The 16,253-nt window shown below is 47.1% G+C and overlaps 1 protein-coding gene across 1 annotated transcript; it reads left to right on the top strand.

Moving 5' to 3' along the window:
* Window positions 1-320: 320 nt before the first annotated feature.
* On the top strand, window positions 321-1,669 carry LOC122494290 (interferon lambda-4-like). The gene is made up of 4 exons (XM_043599357.1): window positions 321-488; window positions 899-1,073; window positions 1,301-1,399; window positions 1,509-1,669. The coding sequence occupies exons 1-4, from the start codon at window positions 321-323 to the stop codon at window positions 1,667-1,669; spliced, it is 603 nt and encodes a 200-aa protein (XP_043455292.1).
* Window positions 1,670-16,253: the final 14,584 nt, after the last annotated feature.

The following is a 16,253-nucleotide window of genomic DNA, read 5'->3' as shown; positions in this document are numbered from 1 at the left end:
AGCTTAGCCGGCTCGGGACGGGGAAGTCCGGTTGCTCACCGTCTCCCAGCCCCGCACATAAAAGCCGCATGGACCCTGCGGGCGCCGCTGTCGAAGGTGGGCTCCAGCCTGGGGACAGCGGAAGGCGGGCGCTGCAGCAGCACGAGGGGGCACCGAGGACAGCGTGCAGGTGAGCGGCGAGCGGAGACGGGCCGACGGCACCAGGGGGCTGCGGGCTCGCGGCGTGTCTCGGGCCCGCGCCCTGAGCATCGGTCCCGGCGCCACGCCAAGCAGAGGCAGGGGCTTGGACTCTTGGCGCCTCGCCTTGCGCAGGAGCAGAGATGGGGCCGAGAGGCGCAGCCGCGGTGGCCGTGGGGCTGTGGGTCTTGGTGACGGCGGGCGAGGCGGCGGACCCTGGCGTGACGACACCCCGGCGCTGCCTGCTGTCACACTACCGCTCGCTGGAGCCCAGGGCGGTGGCGGCGGTCAAGGCGCTGAGGGACCGCTACGTGAGTGACGCCCCGACCTCTCCACCCGTCCCCGAGGGGCCCCTGCGTCCCAGCGCCCAGCAGGCGCGCCTCGGATCTCAGGGCAGAATTCAGACCGCGGCGTCTTGCGGGGCGCCCCTGCGGGCAGCACACGCTCTGCCTCTGTGCCAGGCCCCAAAGGGCGCCCCCTGCAGGCCGACTCGGTTCCACGTCGGGGCGCCGGGCTTCGCAAGGCGACCGCGGGGTGCCTTCAGGCGACCGCGGGGTGCCTTCGGCCCACCGTCCAGGCCTTCCGAGAGCTACGGGGTTCGGTGCACCATCCGCACAACCATCCCCGGCCGGGAGCGTCCCACGTGTAGGAATCCCCGCCTTCCCAGCGCTTGGGGAGCGCAGCGAGGAGGCTCAGCCTCACCCCGACCCTTGTCCCACAGGAGGAGGAGACCATGAGCTGGAGGCCGTGCAACTGCTCCTTTCGCGCAGGGAGGGATCCTCGGCGTCCCTGGGTGAGGTTGGCGAGCCGTCGGGGGCGCCCGATCCCCGAATTTCCCGGGCACCTGTGCGACCCTGGAGCTGCTAGCGGCCGCGCGGCGGGACGTGGGGACCTGCGTGAGTACCGCCCGCGCCCCCGGCCCCTCCGGCTCGCTCTGCGCCCCCGGGCCTCCCTGCGAGGCCAATCTGTCCCCCGAACCGAAAAGCCGGCCCAGACACGATTCGCGTCGTCTCGGTGTCCCTTTATCCGGGCTTTGGTCTGCGGTGGGAGAGTCACTCACGGGCAGAGTCCCAGGGACACTGGGTTCTTCGCCGTCTTCACGTCCCTCCTGTTCCCCTTGCAGCTCGAGCTGGTCCGGCCAGGCTCCTGGAGGAAGTCCCTCAGGCCACCGAGGACGCGTCCCCAAACACGCAGAGTTGCGGGTGCCGCGGGCGGGGAGGCGGTGAGTCTGCAGGGGGTGGGGGGAGGCGGTGAGTCTGCAGGGGGTGGGGGGAGCCGTGCGAGGCTGAGACGGGATGGGAGCTCGGACTCGGAGCGCTGAGCACCGACAGGGGAGTTGGTCCGCAAGCGAATTCCTGGCTCAGCCCGCCTCCGCCTCCTTCCCGGGTTCCAGGACTCGCCTGGGTGCCACGAAGCCAGCGTCATCTTCAACCTCCTGCGCCTGCTCACGTGGGACCTGAGGCTGGTGGCAGACTCGGGGCCTTGTCTGTGATCCGGCCTGGGCTCGGCGGGGCCTGGGACCCGAAGCTCTGCGGGCGGGAGGCTTCGGGCCCCGCCCTCTGGGGGGTCCTTTGCAGCAGGCGGGTCTCTCAGCCAGCTCGGGAGATCCTCAGCCTCGGTTGGCGGGACCTCGACCCACCCGCACTGGGTGCCAGAGGTGCGGGTGCTTTTCCCAAGGCCAGAACGAGTTCCCCGGGATGCACCGATATTTCCGTGGGACGCATTGCTCTATAATCTTCCAAGTTTGTTGAAGAAGAAACTTCAAACCTTGGGCGACTTTGGGCACTGCCCCTCCCCCCCCCCCCAAGCCCCTAGAGGCAGACTTACTTTTGTCATTGCCTGGGTTACTCTGACCGGAACAGGGCGGGGCCTCTGACTTGAACCTTCAACGTCTCCTCTGAGATTCTATGAATCTGCGCCTTGTATCTCCCCACCGGAGCTGGTCTCATTTCTTGAGGGATTTGGGGATCGCAGATGTCAGAGCTCCCAGGTATTGTGATATTTTTGGATCCTCCTATTCATGTGTCCTGCTTGTATGCGCTGTGTGCCTGTGGTGGTTATTCAGTTTCTCCTGCTGTTCGTTTTCACTTATTAAATGGTGTTACACTTACTAGTGCAAGCAATCATTTGGAGATAGTGTGAAGCAGAGGAAACCAGACTTTGGACTCAGACCTGGATTTGATACCCAGATGGGACGTGTATTTGCCCAATGACTTTTAGTAATATACTAGCCTTTTCTGGCTTTTAGGTGTTTTTTTTTTTTAATGTTTATTTTTGAGGGAGAGAGAGAGAGAGTGGGGGGGGCAGAGATAGGTGGGGTGGAAGGAGGGGGTGGGGGGAACAGAGGATCCAAAACAGACTCTGTGCTGACAGCAGAGAGCCGGATGCGGGGCTGGAACCCACCAACCTTGAGATCGTGATCTGAGCCGAAGTCCGTAGCTTAACCCACTGAGCCACCCAGGCGCCCCTGGGGTTTTAGATATCCTCATCTGAAAATGACCTGGTGATATTTCCCTTTGAAAGGTTCATTTGTCATCCATCCATCCATTCCATCATCCATTCGTTCTACACGGATGGTATTTGTTGGTTGCTAGTTATTTACTAGGTATTGGGGATATAGAACCACAGTCATGTTCTCAGGGAGCTTCAGACTGCCGAAGGAGCTGATCCTAAAAGTTTGAGCAGCAGACAGGAGGCCAATGTGCTGGAGTCCAGAGCTCCACAGAAGGGCGGCTGGGAGTGAGGTTAGACAGGTTGGACAAGGGCCAGGTCTTATGGTGTCTGTGAGTCTTTGAAGGGCTTGGATTTCAGGGAGGAGGCAGAGGGAGGCCTTGCAGCATTTTAAGCCAGGAAGCCACTGCTCCAATGTATGTTTCTAAAAGTTCTGGCCTCATCAAAGGAGAGGGGACTGGCTTGCCTAAGAGTGGTTGAGGGAGTCTCGGGGGGATATGATGGTGAGTTAGACCTCAGCAGGGCAGGGAAGATGGTGATATGTACTCATAACTTTTGTGGATTCGAAATAATATATACAAAGCAATTAGCACCTGACCCGAGAGGTGGAAATATCTCCAGCATGATAAAGGAGACAGAATGGTTGTAGTGGTTAAAAACGTGAACTCCGAAGTCAGAGAGATCCTAGAATCTCAACTCCGCCTACTTAGTTACCGCGTGATCTTGGGCAGATTACTTCAACTCTTCATCATTTCCAGTTGATAAAAGAGTTATGATATCTTTCCTCAACAGGTGGTTGTGGGAATTAAAAGCATCCAATCATATCAACTGCTAAGGCATAGTCCCTGGCACAAAGTAAGGACTCAACATCAAGTCAATTTAACGTTACTTTTAAAAAGCTTTAACATGTAAACTGTCAAGCAAGAGAGGAAGTATTATCCTAGGGTCTTATCTGTAAAATGGATTAAGGAGACATAGCTGTTCCCAGCCCCCCACAAATTTCTCATGCCTTTTGGGCAGATTTCTTCCCCCATTATTCTTGGGTGAATCTTGATTGACCTAAAACCAATCATGGGATTCCCATTCCTCTAGGGATTAGCATAGGCATGACTATGTGCCTATGTATATCAACCAGGTTCTCTTCAGCACACCAGTGTCATGGTTGAATGAGACATTTATTTAAGCAGCGATGTTCATGGTTAAAGGAAACCAACAAAGAGAAATATCCCAGGCCCAGCCAATGGCCAGAAGCTATTACCATTCCTAAATCAGAAAGGACATGGGAGGGAGTGATTATCAGTCCCTTGACAGAGAATCTGGAAACCTACTTCTGCCAGTACACAGCCCAGCAGGGATGTGGACAGGGGAGTAAACACCCAACTGCTCTCCCTAGCCCCCACAACTCTCTACTGACACCTTCCATGGGCTAAACCCGGCTGGAAGACAGGAGGCAAGCGACTAGGTTACAGTTGAGGTAATCCAGATTCCGAGACCTAGAACAGAGCAGACGGTGAATCTAGATGAGAGGGGACATGTTGCGTGGTGATCCCATTCTGGCAGATGATGAGGGCGATGTGGCTTGAGGGGAGACAGGTGCTTGTATTGTTTCATGTGGCAGGCTGAAAAATGGTTCTCCAAAAGATATCCACACCCTAAAACTAATCCCAGGAACCTGTAAATGTGACCTTATCTGGGGAGAAAAATGGTCTCTGCAAATGTGATTGAATTAAGGAAGATGTGAGGTGAGACTATCCCAGATGATGGGGGGGGGGGGGGGGAGGCGCCAAATGCCATGGCAAGTGTCTTAGAAGAGCAAGACAGTGGGAGATTACACACACAAAAGGGGAGGAGGCAGGGTGCCTGGCTGGCTCAGTGGGTAGGGCGTGCGACTCTTGGTCTCAGGGTTGTGAGTTTGAGCCCCATATTGGGTGTAGAGATTAGTTTTTTAAAAATCTTAAAAAAAAAAAAAAAAAAGAGGAAGAGGCAATGTGACCATAGAGGCAGAGGTTGGAATCAAGGGATGTGGCCACAAGCCAAGGAGACTGGCAGCCACCAGAAGCTGGAAGAGGCAAGGAAGATTTTCCCCTAGAGCCTCCAGAGGGAGCATGACCCTACTGATACCTTGATTTTGGCCCAGTGATACTGATTTCGAGCTTCTGGTTTCCAGAACTGTGAGAGATTGAATTTCTGTCTGACACCACAAAGTCTGTGGTAATTTGTTACGGTAGCCATAGCAAATTCACAGCATTTATTATAGAGACTAGAACCTAGTCTCGTTAATTTTTGCAAAAAGGGTTTTATTACCGGATGTTAAACGGCTGACAGAAATGTCAGGAAGGTTGAACAAATAGATTCTGTATGGACCATTCTGGTACCCCTTCAAGAGCCAAACCATAGATTGGGCTTCTCAAGGGCCCGTTTCTTTTCTATGATCAGGACCTGGACTGCTTCATTGGGAATTGGCTTCCACTGGCGTGTTCAGGAAGACAGCACAACCAGAAATCTGTCCCAGTGGGACAGCTGCCATCAGGAAATGCCTGTGATTAGAAAGACCACCACAGAACAGCATAGCCTTTCATGATGGCGGAGCCAGCGGGTGAGTGGTTTCTAGCTCATGTCCACCATTCAGATCTTGTATGAGGGCATCTGACTGGACAAACTCAAATGGAAGAAGGCAGACCCTGGCTGCAGGGGTGTCTGGGAAATGTAGTTTTTAAACCTTCTAGCCTCTGCAAGCATCAAGGCATACAAGAGGGAAGTTGAAATGGATGTTCAGCACCAACCCACCACATCCAAGACAGGTTTCCCAGCAATTACCAGGAAACACAAGGAGATCCCTTCTTCCCCTTCTTACCCTGAATGTCTCTGTGTCTCTATAAGATGCCTGGAACTTCAGCAGCCATCTTGAGACCATGAGGGTCTGAGAACAAGCTAATTCCCTTTAAAAAAAAAAAGCAGATCAGAAAGATGGAAGGAATCTAAGTCCTCCATACTTCCTTTTTTTAAGTTATTTATTTATTTTGACAGAAACAGAGACAGTGCAAGCTGGGGAGGGGCAGAGAGAGAAGGAGAGAGAGAGGGAGAGAGAGAATCCCAAGCAGGCTTTGCACTGCCAGCGCAGACCCCAACACAGGGCTTGAACTCATGAAACTGTGAGATCATGACCTGAGCCAAAACCAAGAGTCAGTCACTTACCCAACTGAGCCACCCAGGAGCCCCTACATACTTCTTTTTTAAAAATTTAGGGGCGCGTAGGTGGCTCAGTCAGTTGAGCATCCGACTTCGGCTCAGGTCAAGATCTCACAGTTCATGGGTTTGAGCCCCACTTTGGGCTCTGTGCTGAAGCTCAGAGCCTGGAGCTGCTTCGGATTCTGTCTACCTCTCTCTGTCCCTCCCCTGCTCATGCTCTGTCTCCATCTCTCTCAAAAATAGATAAACATTAAAAAATTTTTTTTAATTTATTATTATTTTGGGAGCATCTGGGTGTCTCATTTGATTGAGTGTCTAACCCTTGGTTTCGTCTCAGGTCAAGATCTCACAGTTCATGGGTTTGAGCCCCACTTTGGGCTCTGTGCTGAAGCTCAGAGCCTGGAGCTGCTTCGGATTCTGTCTACCTCTCTCTGTCCCTCCCCTGCTCATGCTCTGTCTCCATCTCTCTCAAAAATAGATAAACATTAAAAAATTTTTTTTTAATTTATTATTTTGGGAGCATCTGGGTGTCTCATTTGGTTGAGTGTCTAACCCTTGGTTTCGTCTCAGGTCATGATCTCATCGTTCATGAGATCAAGCCCCGCATCAGGCTCTGCAATGAGAGCACAGAGCCTGCTTCACATTCTCTATCTCCCTCTCTCTCTGCCCCTTCCCTCCCAAATAAATAAGTAAACTTTAAAATTTTTTATTATTTTTAAATTCAAGCATAATTAACATACAGCATTATATTAGTTTCAAGTGTACAACGTAGTGATTCAACAATGCTATACATTTCTCAGTGTTCATCAAGATAAGTGTACTCTTAATCCCCTTTATCTATGTCACCCATCCCCCCCACCTCCTCCCTCCATACTTCCTTGACCTTCTAAAATGCACTATCCACCCCCCACCCCCACCCCCAGCCACCTACATTTAGACTCCTTAATTGTGACAAAATACATTGTCCTTAATGCTTAAGCCCATGAAACAGGGTTTTCAGTTATTTGCAGCCTGGTGACCTGATACAGGCAAACTTTCTGTCTGGAAAGAGAAGGGCCTTCTAGAAGAGCACAGTTCTTTTATGTAAATATTTAGCAGTTTGCATGTGCTGGTCACTGAAGACAGTGTTGATAGACCTTGTCCTTGTGGAGCTTTGGATTCCCCTTTTCATCCATTAAGGTCTAACTAGATCAGGGTGCCTGGGTGGCTCCATCGGTTCAGCATCTGACTCTTGATTTCAGCTCAGGTCATGATCTCACCGCTCATGGGTTCAAGCCCCGAATTGGGCTCTGTGATGGTGGCTCAGACCCTGCTTGGGATTCTCTCTCTCTCCCTTTCCCTCCAGGTCTCCCTCCCCCACTCATTCTTGCTCTTTCTAAAAATAAATAAGTAAATAAATAAATAAACAAACATTAAAAAAAAAGATCTAACTAGATCACCTCTTCCTCTGAGAAGCCTTCACTGGACCCACTAGTAAGTCATTCTTTACTTTTCTTCTTACACACTTTGCACATGACACTTACCAAGTTTTTGTGAGCTCTTTGGTAATGTGGCCTCTGAGCCCTCAGAAGGCTGGGACAGTGGGCCACTTTGGATTCTAGTATCAAGGGCCAAGGCCTTGACTCTATAGCTATCTGGAACATATGGTTAATGAATGAAGGAATGAACCAACAACTATTATGAAGTCATCACCCCTGAGCTGGGACATTACCTTGGGGGATCCCCTAGAAGAGGGCATCCGATTGCATTGGGACTCTTAGTCATCATCAAGAAATGTCCTCTTGGGGCACCTGGCAAGCTTAGTAGAACATGCAACTCTTTAAAAAAAAAATGTGACTCTTGATCTCAGGGTTGTGGGTTCTAGCCCCACATTGGGCATAGAACTTACTTAAAAAATATGTCCTCTTAGGGGCACCTGGGTGGCTCTGTTGGTTAAGCGTCTGACTTCGGCTCAGGTCATGATCTCGCAGTCCGTGAGTTTGAGCCCTGCGTTGGGCTCTGTGCTGACAGCTCAGAGCCTGGAGCCTGCTTCGGATTCTGTGTCTTCCTCTCTCTCTCTGTCCCTCCCCCACTCACACTCTGTTTCTATCTCTCTCAAGAATAAATAAACGTTAAAAAAATTAAAAAAACAAATATGTCCTTTTAAAGTACTTTCTCCATTTAGTCAGTAAACATCTACTGAGTACCTACTCTGTGCTAGACCCTGAACTGGGGGAAAATGGGACACTGTAATGACCAAGAGAACCCAGGTCCAGACCTCACCAAGTTCAGTTGATCTGAAACTCTCCAGCACTTGATATTTTCAGTCTTTCTGGTTTTAGTCAGTCAAGTGGGAGAGTAATGGTAACTCATTGTGGGTTTTTTGTTTGCTTTTTAAATGTTTACATATTTAGAGAAAGAGAGAGAGTGCATGCACATGCATGAGGGGAGGGAGGGGCAGAGAGAGAGGGAGACAGATCAAATGGGGCCTGATCCCACGAACATTGAGATCATGACCTGAGCTGAAATCAAGAGTGAGAGGCTTAATAGACTGAGCCACCCAGGTGCCCCTCATTATGATTTTAATTTGTGTTTCATGACTAATGCTGATGAGCAGGGTTTCATATTCTTATTTGCACCCCACATATTTTCTTTGGGGGAAGTGTCTGTTCAAAACTTTTGCCCATTTTTACTGAGTTGTCTTATTATTGAGTTGCAAGTTTTAAAAAATATATTCTGGATTAAAGGCCATTTTATCAGATCATTGGCAAATATTTTCTCCCCATCTGTGGCTTATCTTTTCATGTCTTAACCTTGTCTCTTTTTAATGTATAGCTTTACTGGGGTATAATTGATACACCATAAACTGCATATGTTTGTAACAAGTTTGCAGTTTGATCAATTTTGACATATGAATACATCTGTGAAGCCATCACCACAATCAAGATAGTAAACATACCCATCAGCCCCTAAAGTTTCCTCATGCCACTGTTGTAACTGTTCCCTCCTGCCCTTCCTTGTTTAAAAACGCCTCCCGAAATAAGTCAGAAAAGGGTCATGTATACTCTATGACTCCATTTATAGAACAGTCTGGAAAGGGCAGAACCAGGGGCGCCTGGGTGGCTCAGTCGGTTAAGCGTCTGACTTCGGCTCAGGTCATGATCTCACAGTTCATGGGTTCGAACCCCTGGATCCTGCTTCGGATTCTGTCTCCCTCTCTCTCTCTGCCCCTTCCCTGCTCATGCTCTGTCTCTTTCCATCTCTGAAAAGTAATAAATAAATGTTCAAAAAATTTAAAACAAAAGGAAAGGACAGAACCACAGGGATGGAAGTCAGATGAGACTTCCAGGGCATGTCCCAAGTTGGCCCGCCCTGGCCCCAGAAACCTCTCATACTGGGCTGTTCCTTCTTCTGCAGGCCGATGGTGACACACACAGATCATCCTGCAAGGTTAATCCCCATTTAGGAGTCTTTTTCTATTATTTTGTTTGTTTTCTATTGCTTCCCTAATAAATGACCACAAATTTAGCAGTTTAAACAACACATATCTTGGATCAGAAATCTCATCTGGGTCCTTGGCTTAGGGTCTCACAAAGCCAAACTCCAGGTGATGTTAGGACCACCTTCCTCGCTGCAGGCTCTGGGGAAGAATCTCCAGGTTGTTGGCTGAATTCCACTTACAGTTGTAGGATTGGGGTCTCTGCCTCTCACTGGGTATCCAGGGGCAGCAACAAGTCTTTGCTCCAGGGGCTGCCTGCATTCCTTCTCCTGCTTTCCACGTGTTCCCTTCCCTTCCAGTAACCCTGGGTGGACCCCCCCCCCCCAACAAGTTGAATCTCTGACTTCTCCTTCCAGCACATCTTTCTGACTCCAGACACAGAAAGTCCTCTGTGTTTAAGGGCTCAAGTGAGAAGGGGCACCTGGGTGTCTCAGTTGGTTGAGTGTCCAACTTCAGCTCAGATCACAGTCTCGAGGTTCTTGAGTTCAAGCCCCACATTGGACTTACTGCTGTCAGTGCAGAGCCCGCTTCAGATCCTCTGTCCTTCCCTCTCTGCCCCTCCCCAGCTTGTGCTCTCTCACAAATAAATGAAACATTTGAAATAAAAATAAATCAAATACCTTTAAAAAAGGGAGGGGGGTTCATGTGAGTAGAATGGGCTCACTCAGATGACTCAGGATCATTTTCCTGTCTTGTTGCTTGAAACCTCAGTGGCATCTACAAAGTCCCTTTGGCCATGTAACATACTTCTGTCACTTGTTTTTCTCATCCACCCAGCAACTTCTCAGGACCTACTTCATCTTCCAGACAACCTGGGTTGGCTCAAACTGACCTTGGCCTCTCCAGGAATCAGGACCTGGACAGTTGAGGAGAAATATTCCGCCTACCAAACATTATGGAGTTGCTAGAGCTTTTCATGTATTCTGGATTTGAGAATTTTATAAAGATATGTGTTTTTTAAATATTTTCTCCTAGTCTGTGCCTTGTCTTTTTATTTTCTTAACAGTGTCTTTCAAGAGAAGTTTTCAATTTGGGGGGTTGCCTGGTAGACTCAGTTGGTAGAGCATGTGACTCTTGACCTCGGGGTCATAAGTTCAAGCCCCACATTGGGTGTGGAGCCTACTTAAAATTTAATTTAATTTAATTTAAAGTTTTAAATTTTGATCAAGTTCAAGTTCTCAATATTTTCTTGTATGGTTTGTGCTTTTTGTGTCCCATCTAAGAAATTCCTGCTTAACCCAAAATCACAAGCATTTTTTTCTTCTTAGAAGCTTCATAGTCTTAAAATTTACATTGAACCCTGATTCCTTTTAAGTTAGTTTTTGCATATGGAGTGAAGTATGCCATGGGGGGTGGTATTTGTTTGCATGTAGATGCTCAGTTATTTCAGCACCTTTTGCAAAAACCAATTGACCATATGTGTGTGAGTTTCTGGACTCTGTTCTAGTCCCTTGATCTCCGTATCTACCTTTCGCCAATACTACACAATTGTCTTGACATCACTAGCTTTATCGTAAGTCTAGAAATCAGATGATGTGGGTCTTCCAATTTTTTTCTTTTCAAAATTATTTTCTTTTCCATATAAATTTAGGTATTTGCCTGTCCATTTCTCTTTTTTATGTTTACTTATTTATTTTGAGAGAGAGAGCACGGGGGGGGGGCAGAGAGAGAGGGAGGAAGAAAGAATCCTTAGCAGGCTCCACACTCAGTGTAGAGCCCAACTTGGGGCTCAATCCCACAAACTGTGAGATCATGACCTAACCCGAAATCGAGAGTTGGACGCTCAACCAACTGAGCCACCCAGGTGCCCCAACCTGTCACTTTCTGAAATTAAAAAAAAAAAAAAAGTCTCCTGTGATTTTGATTGGGATTTCATGGAATCTATAGGTCACTAGGTGCCTGGGTGGCTCAGTTAAGCGTCCAACTCTTGATCTCAACTCAGGTCTTGATCTCGGGATCATGGGCTCAAGCCCTGCTTTGGGCTCCACGCTGGGTGTGAAGCCTACTTAAAATAAATAAGCAAATAAATAAAATATAGGTCAATGGAGTAAGCATTGACAGCTTAACAGTTTTGAGTCTTCCAACCCATAAAAATGATACAGCTCTCTATTTTCTTTGATTTCTTTCATTTATCTCATTAATTAGTTTTCTGCACACATGTCTTGTACATATTTTGTTACATTTATTCCCAAGTACTTCATATTTTTGATGCTATTATATGTAACACTGGCAAATTTTCATCATCTAATTGTTCATTGGTAGCATATAGAATTACAGGTGATTTTTGAATAATGACCTTGTTTCCTGTGACATTATTAAGCTTCTCAATTCTAATAGCTTGTGGTTTTTATTTTGTAGATCCCTCGGGATTTTCAATGTAGACAATCATGCTGTCTGTGAGTAAAGACAATTTTATTTCTTCCCTTCCAATATGTATGCCTTAATCTTTCTTTTTCCTGCCTTTCTGCACTGACTAGAACCTTCAGCAAAATACTAAATAAGATGGTGAAACTGGACATCCCTGCTTTATTCCCAATCTTATGCAAAAATAGCCCTCCACGATTAAGTATGATACTAATTTTCCCTTATCTCTTTTCCCTTCCTCAGACGTGAAAATTATGCCTGGAGTTATGACAGCCATTTTGCCACTAATGAGAGAAAAGCCAAGAAAATCTGTTTTGACATCATTGAGCCACTAAACTAAAGCAGTCATCTCTTCCAAATTGGTTTTAATGTGAGGAAAAGAAATCCTTATTTGGGGATATTCTGCTTCTTGCAGCCAAAGGTATTCCCAAGGTGATACAGTCAGTATTGCCCAGGATAGGTGTAGGACATTAACTCAGTGTCAGGTAATTTGTGGTTGACCAGATGTCCAGAATCGAGTGACTATTCCAAATTCTCAAAGTTTCCAACACCATTAGGCTCTTAATATGATTGGAGGAAAAAAATTAAAAAGTAACCAACTTGGGGCACCTGGATGGCTCAGTAGGTTGAGCATCCAACTCTTGGTTTCAGCTCAGGTCATGATCTCACAGTTCGTGGGTTTGAGCCCCAAGTCAGGCTCTGTGCTGACAGTGCAGAGTCTGCTTGGGATTCTCTCTCTCTCTCTCCCTCTCTCTCTCTGCCCCTGCCCCCACTTGCTCTCTATCCCTCTCTCTTTCTCTCAAAATAAATAAATAAATAAAAATATTTAAAAAGAGAGAGAGAGATGTGAACATTAACTTATTCTGGCTACACGTGGATTGTTTTCTCGGAGGAAACTCTAGGGTGGACTGTCACACCCACCCTTCCTCCCAGTATCAGAAAAGGCAGGGCGTCCCTCCTCTGTCTTCTCATCTACCCAACAACCTGCTACCCCTTCCGGGCAACCTGGATTTGCTGAAACTTACCTCAGCCTCTCAGTCTCCTACATTTGCCCCAGTCCTTTGCTCAACCCCTGCAATCTGGCGCCCAGCCTCCCCAGCCCACCATGACTTCTTGTGGTAAAGTTTGGGGAGCCTTTTATCTGATGGGATGAGGAGAGATAATTGGTGAAGCAGTATCCTTTCCAACCTCCTTGTACTGCTTCATGCTATATTATAGAAGCTGGAATGCCAAAAACATTTCCCTAACTCCCTTTCTGTTAGTTCTGGATGCAGATGAGGTTCTGCCAACTAGGTGAATTCACAGAGCTTTGAAAGGGAGAAGTGAAGTGTAAACCTTCTGTCCACTGCTTTGATTTTCTTCTACAGCAGCATCTCAGGTTTCAAGATTCACAGATGTCAAGAAACGGGGGCACAACTTTATAATCGCTGAGCGCCAATCACAGGGTACGTTCCTGAAGTCAACAGTTCCGGTGATAAACTCATGACTCTGCCTCTTTTTTTACTTGTGGCAATGTTACTCATCAGAGTACAGTCAGGAAGAGAGAACCACTCTAGGTATTTCGGGTAACAGCGTTTAAATTCAGAGATTTGGTTGCATAGGTGTTTGGAAGGCTAAATAAGCAAAAAAAGGAATATCAGAGTAACCCAAATATCAGTAATGGAATAAATCAGCTACCACCTCTGGGACTGAAGAAACAAAGAAGACAGATGGTGTTCCCAGAATCTAGGATCTTCGAGATAAAGCCCCACTTGATGGGGCTCTCAGACTATCAAGAGCTGGTGCTGGAAACTCCAAACCTCCAGGAAGGCACCATGGCAGCTCATGCTCAACTTCTTCTTCTTTTTTTTAAGTTTATTTTTTTATTTTGAGAGGGAGAGAGAGAGTGCATGCACAGAGGAGGGGCAAAGAGAGGGAGATTGAGAATCCCAACAGGCTCCATGCTGTCAGCACCAAGCCTGCCGTGGGGCTCAAACTCAGGAACCGTGAGATCATGACCTGAGCCAAAATCAAGAGTAGGACGCTCAACCGACTGAGCCACCCAGGTGCCCCATGCTCTGCTTCTGAAGGGAGTTCCCTGCAGCAGGTGTCCAGGCTCTGAATAGAGAACTGTGAAGCTGATTCTCTGATCACCAAAGCTACATTCCGTGGTGCTGGTTCTTTGACCATCCAGGGTGCATGGCACATTGGCCTACTGGTATACTTTAGGGGCTACAGAGCAACTAGTACTGGGAATACTGTCGTTTTCCAGCCGGAGCTCGAGCTGTCCATTGTGTAGTGGATGCTATGATAAATGGCCCAGATCCTCATTCAAGAATGAAGAAGTTAGTTCTCTAGGTGCTGGAAGGGCTTAGCTGTCAGCTGTCTTTGGGAATTGCCTGAGTTGAAGAAAACTGCTTTGTCTAAATTCACACCTCCCTCCAGGGGCAGCCTGCATCCAACTATTGATAAATGTGGGGTTTTAAAGACCAGGTCGCTCACCCCAACTCAAGACAATTCTGAAGGGCCATCCAGAGCTCCCACAGGGTACAGGGAGGTCTTTGTTGGGAATACGTTAAAGCTCTGCTTCCCCCTACCGAATCCTGCGACATTCCCCTCTCTTCTACAGGTATCAATCCTGAGAGCCTCCCCTGGTCTTCTTTCTGGGAACCTCAGCTATGACACACTGCTACTGGAAAGAAGGTGATCTGATCTAAAAGCAGAAAGAAAGCTCCCTTCTTCTCTCATTGGCAGACCTTAATCAGAAGATGGCAAAGGAGTTCAGGAAAATGTAGTTTGTAGGCTTTCAGCCCTATAATCATGGGGCAGGGTAGAGACAAATGAGCTTGGGGCTGAGACTATAGATGAATGATTAGTCCTCCCGATTTGCTACTGAATTCAACAGCCCCACAGTCGTCTCCTGAATTCCCTGGTTGTGGGAGAAATAGCAGCTCCCTGGTGGGCAAGTTCTGTGGCATTGTTTGAGGGTCATTCCTGGAGACCAAGCCTACAGCTTTCTCCTCCAAGCCTTTGACTGATTTTATAAGTGAACTAGTCAGGGTTCTCCAGAGAAACAGAACCAATAGGAGATATATAGATATAGATATAGAGGTATTTAATATATATAATATATAACATAAACTATCATATATGGAGAGAGATTTATTTTAAGGAATTGGCTCACATAATTATGGAAGCTGGCCAATCCAAAATCTGCAGGGTGGACTGGAAAACTGGATACCCTGGGAAGAGACCAGGTTGCAGTTCAAGTCCAAAAACTATCTGCTGGAAGAATTTTCTCTTGCTCAGGGGAGGTCAGTCTTTTGTTCTATTCAGGCCTTTGAGTGAATGAAGCCCACCCACGTTATGAAGAACAATCTGCTTTACTCAAAGTCTGCAGATTTAAATGTTAATCTCATCCAAAAACGCCCTCACAGAAACATCAAGAATCACATTTGGCCAAATGTCTGGGCACCATGGCCCAGCCAAGCTGACATATAAAATTAACCGTCACAGTAAGTGCCTAAGTCTTACTATTAAGCCCCTTTTGTTTATAATAGCTAGAGTGGTTTATTCCTCCTACAAATGAACCCTGACTGATAAAATATTGGTCTTTTCACAAGATATCTGTTAGCCACTTCAAAGTCTTTCCCATTGCACAGTCTCTTTGTTGAAGTTGAAGAGAGTCAGAAAGATAACCTGGTGTGAGATCACTTGGATCCAGGTCCCAGTTCTGCCACTTACTAGGTATATGTGACTTTGATAAAATCATCTCACTTCTCTGTACCTCACTTTCCTTTGAAATAAGGATAGGTAGAAAATAGTCCTAGCTCCTAAGGTTATTGAAAATATAAGTATTTAATATATATAAACCACTTAGAATAATTCTTGCCACATCATCAGTGCTCAATAAATATTAGCTATCCTGTTCCTCCTCCCCCTCCTCCTCCCCATCTTCCTCCTCCTCCCACTCCTGCTCCTCACTTTTCTGCAGCCCTGAAGCTTCATCACCCACTTAAGCTTAATGATTTCCCCAAACACTAGGATATAGGGACTCTTGGCCAGCGTTTCCAAGGACTTCTGAGTCAGGGGAGGGAAAATAGGAATAAGGAAGGAAACAGAGACAAATAGACAAATAAATTCAGACTGTGGGGGGATCTAGCTACAAAACTATTTCAAGAAAAAAAAAGCAAGAGAAATATATTTCTACATCGCTGTCAAAGAACACCAGAGAGCAGAAAATTTTTCTATCAGTGAAAATCCTTTGTTTATACTAGAACCGTAATTGATATTTCAAAATCTTCAAGACATTTGGGAATACCAATGGAATTGATTCAAATGAGGATCATCAATCAATTTGCAACCTTTGGGTGAAAAGTTGTTGAGGAAGATATTCGCACAGTCTTCAGTATCATCCCACAGATGACTTCTTAAACTAGAAGGAAGGAAAGAAATCTTTACAAGGGCGAAATCTGACAGATTCCACCTTAACCCAATCATCAAAAAGGAGACAAACTGAAATCATGTTCCTCATGATGTGGCATACTGAGGATACAATGTCATCTCTGAGTCAATCTTGGCAGAAACGTTGAACCTGAATTTAAATCATGAAAAA

Source organism: Prionailurus bengalensis, chromosome E2 (assembly GCF_016509475.1).
Source record: "Prionailurus bengalensis isolate Pbe53 chromosome E2, Fcat_Pben_1.1_paternal_pri, whole genome shotgun sequence".
Lineage (NCBI taxonomy): Eukaryota > Metazoa > Chordata > Mammalia > Carnivora > Felidae > Prionailurus > Prionailurus bengalensis.
This window is presented reverse-complemented; position numbering and strand designations above follow the sequence as displayed.